Source organism: Formica exsecta, unplaced genomic scaffold (genome assembly GCF_003651465.1).
Source record: "Formica exsecta isolate Colony F162 unplaced genomic scaffold, ASM365146v1 scaffold82, whole genome shotgun sequence".
NCBI lineage: Eukaryota > Metazoa > Arthropoda > Insecta > Hymenoptera > Formicidae > Formica > Formica exsecta.
In genome coordinates, this window is record NW_021853592.1 from 111,806 (window position 1) to 115,840 (window position 4,035).

Consider the following 4,035-nt stretch of genomic DNA (forward strand, 5'->3'; position numbering starts at 1 on the left):
ATATATATCTTTTTCATATAATTAACGCATTAACATTATAATTTTCTATTTTTTTACTGATGTATAATAAAGCTGTAAAAATATATATAAAGAAAGAGAAACAAAGATTATACAATTTATACATAGAAATATTAACCATTAATTCAGTGTCTGTTTAGCAAAATCGAATTATTTTGTAGGTACACTAAAATGTACAATTTTTCTCGAATCGATTCCGAGAATCGGCCGAGCTTCCTAATTCTCCGTATTGCTCGCGTTATCAGTTTCCAAGAATCGGTCGCCGTGTAGAGGTAGACAAAATTCTGCGTATGGAGTAAGTACACAAACAAAAGTAATCCTTGAGTGGAAGGGAGGGGAGAGTAAGCCCGGCCACACTTGTCTATGTTTGTTGCTCGGATCTATCAGTTTTAATAGATCGGTCGTCGCGTGTAGATAAAATTGAGCGCGTGGAGTAAATATTGCCGGCAGAAATAAAAGTTATTTCTTTGAGAATGTACTTTACATATGGATATATGACTAAGTTCGTCATCTTTTTATTTTACATTATATGGTATTGGTTTGAAAATTAATACGATGGTCTCGTATTAATCTCGATATTATTTGTCGTGATTTTTTACTCGCGAATAATGAATTGTATTAAGAATGTCGAGAAGATATCCGGCTATTATAATTTACTATCATTCTTTTAGAACTGTTTTACGATATACGATATACTCGACTTAAAATCAGTATATTAGATCCGATCGTGAGATATAATACATAATCGGCCATATTTATCTAATGTCTCGCGAAAGGCCATCTTGAAAATTGATATGTGAACCCCGTAGTACTGTGTATTTCCTTTTCCGAAGTCAGTAGCAAACTGCGACGCGACTTGTGAACATCGGAAGTGTGGAAAAAAGTATCGACGATTATAATAAGCCGTTAATTGACGATTGTTGTACGATATTTGACTCAAAATCAGTGAATTAATGTGAAAGAAGATAGAATCCGTGCTGTACTTGTCGCAAATGTCATGTGCGGTCGATTTATAACCGTCAAAATGGCGGTTATAATAATATAAGAATTATCGGGAGTATCGCAAAAAATTGTAAAAAATATCGAGAGTGCCAGAAAAAATCAAGCGACGTATAATTCGACTGATCACGTATTTTACGAAATTCAGTCCAAGTGATAAAGGGGAAAGTAAAGTGAATAAATATGCATCAAGAGTGTGATGAGGATAAAATAGTAAACTACGTAAAAAAATCAGTGCGACGAAAAGTTTCGGGAGTGCCGACTGAAGTTATCGCGTGGCGCGTATTTCAATTCGCCGTAAATATACAGGGTGAGGGCAATTAGCTTTCCGGGAATCGGCGTGTATAGATATGTGTGTTGGAAGTGACCAATGAAGCATCCAACGATCCGGTCTATCGTGTTAATTAGCGAGCGCGATCGTAATTAGTTATAATTTTCCGATCGATTCGTGCGAGTGAGTGTTTTTCATGGAGTCGAGCTGATGTCGAAGATCGTCCTTCCCCCTTCCCCCAAAGATACAAGCTTGGATGTAAAAACAACAACAAACACCGACGAGACTGGTGAGTGTATTTATCTTGTTATCTGTATGAATAATTGGCAATTATGAATCTTGTTCAGTCCATTGAACAAAATAAGCTCTAAAAATATAATAATTTAATCGATCGAATAAGAAATAAAATCTGCCCTTATACATACACAAAGAATTTCAATTATATTATTTAAAGAATATCTTAATCTATATATATGCAAAAATATAGTGATTAATTTTGTAAAATTAGCAGCCTGTATTTATAATTATTTCGATAAATTTAATTGATAAAGAGAGAAAGAGAAAGAGAATGTGTGTGTTCCATCTTCTTCAAAAAAATTTCAGTTTTAAAAATAAACTATAACTTTACAGAAATGAAATAATCGTCTTTGAAAATTGCTCTGAGAAAGTATTGCGTTATAAATGGACTGAACAAATTTTGAGATTAAGCAAATTGTGTTATTTAATTTTAAATTTGTAATGATTTGGCTATGTCATAATCTGATTTATTCAGTCGATAGCACCATTCGACTGCAAAGTTATAATTAGCATAGTTATGATTTGATACATCTTGTCATTGATATATTTGTGCATGGTAGATGATAAAATATACGATTTTTATTTCGATTTACCTCTCTGGTAATGACTTTAGCTATTTGATTCTTGAATATATTTGATGTAGAGGGAGAGGTATTGCAGCGGGTAAAAATATATTTCAATTAAAAAATTAATTATTTGTAGGCACATAATTTTGTTGAAATAATGTATATATAATCATTTAATAATGAATTGAAATTTTACATTACACAATAATAAAAATAGATATTTATTTTCCATAATTTATAATCCAGGAAAACGCGATAAAATATAAAAAAAGATATAAATTACAAAAACAGATATATATATTTAAATACAAATTTGAATAAATAATCTGAAAGAGAAAAAATTAATTTCTTTGCGTAGTACAACATTAGTTTTTGACAATTAATTGACATTTTCAATTTTGATAACAAAAATTGCTTTGATATTTGACATACGAAAAATTCTCAGCTTTCTAGTATGCCTGTTTGTAATGTATACAATATTGCAGATATGAGATATCAATGATCGTATTAAATGTGATTTCGTATCGGGAGAACTAAGGCCATTACAGGCAATCGAGCGACAGTGCACAGGCGATCAGCTGATCGCGTAATCGTGTGCTCGCGGCACGTAACTGACCTTCCTCTACGACGCGCACACGAGTTCTTGCGTTCTTGGAAGCGTTCACTTGTAATATATATACTCGGTTGATGAATGAGCGTTGCACATTCGTTTTTTGAAGTGCCATAACACAGCAAAAAATAAAAAAGATATCAGATAAGTACGCGATCATTTTGCGATCGTTCCGCGAGAATCTCACTATGAGTGATCTTGTAATAGTTGTCTATGATATAATGATAGAAAATAGAGAAAATTAATTTTTAACCATATATCATATTTGTCACATCGTAATAGAGAGAGCGAGGATTGAAAAATTACTCTAAAGTATTTCTTAAAAATATTTTCTCACACAGTATTTTTATCGTCGCGCGCGAGAAAATTATTTAATTTTTAAAAATAAATAATACTTGTAGGACACAAAATAAGAGGCGATTTTGAGAATCATGGTTAAACTTTAGCTATAACAGTGCTTTCTCTCTTGAGATCGCGCATGTAAAGAGGTTTCGCAAACACTTACCGATATTCAGGCGAAGGGCAGGCTTGCGCCACGCAGACTAATGACGTCGATTCGTCCTGGGCGACGTGAACGACGCCGGAGTTTTCGAGTATCACGGGAGGCATTACGCCTCTGTGATCTGTGAAGCAGAATGCAGAAAACTCGGCGCGTCACAAACAGCATTTCCCAGCGATGCACAGCAGTTTCCTTCAAAACTTATCGGCGTTACCGAGACTCACCTGCTATCCTAATGTTGGCCATAGAGCTAACGACCACTTGTCTCGTGAGACGGTGCATCGTGCGGCATCTATAGCCGTTCAGCTGGTCGCTGAACTCGAGACTGTGAACCAGAAGCTCTCCCGTGGGAAGCAGGTGGAACTTGCCATCTATAAAATGTAGCGATCGAAAGCCATCGTGAAATGTCAAACGTATCGAAAGTAGATCGTACGATATACAAGATGTTATACAAGATGTCCTAGAAAACTTATATAATAGTAAAATATTTTCTCTATCAACTTTTTTTAGAGGCTTATATATTTAATCTTGAAATTTTAAGATGTAGTTTCTCTCGACAAATTTTTGCCGACGATAAAAAAATAGGTACAAATTCGCGAAAATATCTCTGACCGATAAAAATTTTACAAGTTTGAGATATACTGTAATATGTTATAATTAAATTATAAATTATTACGATAAAAAAAATTCGCGAAAATATCTCTGACCGATAAAAATTTTACAAGTTTGAGATATACTGTAATATGTTATAATTAAATTATAAAAATTATAAATT

General features: G+C 33.4%; 1 protein-coding gene across 1 annotated transcript in view; it reads right to left on the reverse strand.

The window, feature by feature from the left end:
- Positions 1-4,035, reverse strand: part of LOC115244510 (Down syndrome cell adhesion molecule-like protein Dscam2) — a 174,797-nt gene that overhangs the window by 73,795 nt on the left and 96,967 nt on the right. The window contains exons 4-5 of the mRNA XM_029822201.1: positions 3,485-3,631; positions 3,267-3,384 (exon numbers count right to left, since the gene is read on the reverse strand). Of these exons, the coding sequence (XP_029678061.1) occupies positions 3,267-3,384; positions 3,485-3,631 (265 nt within the window). The remainder of the gene's footprint in view (positions 1-3,266; positions 3,385-3,484; positions 3,632-4,035) is intronic.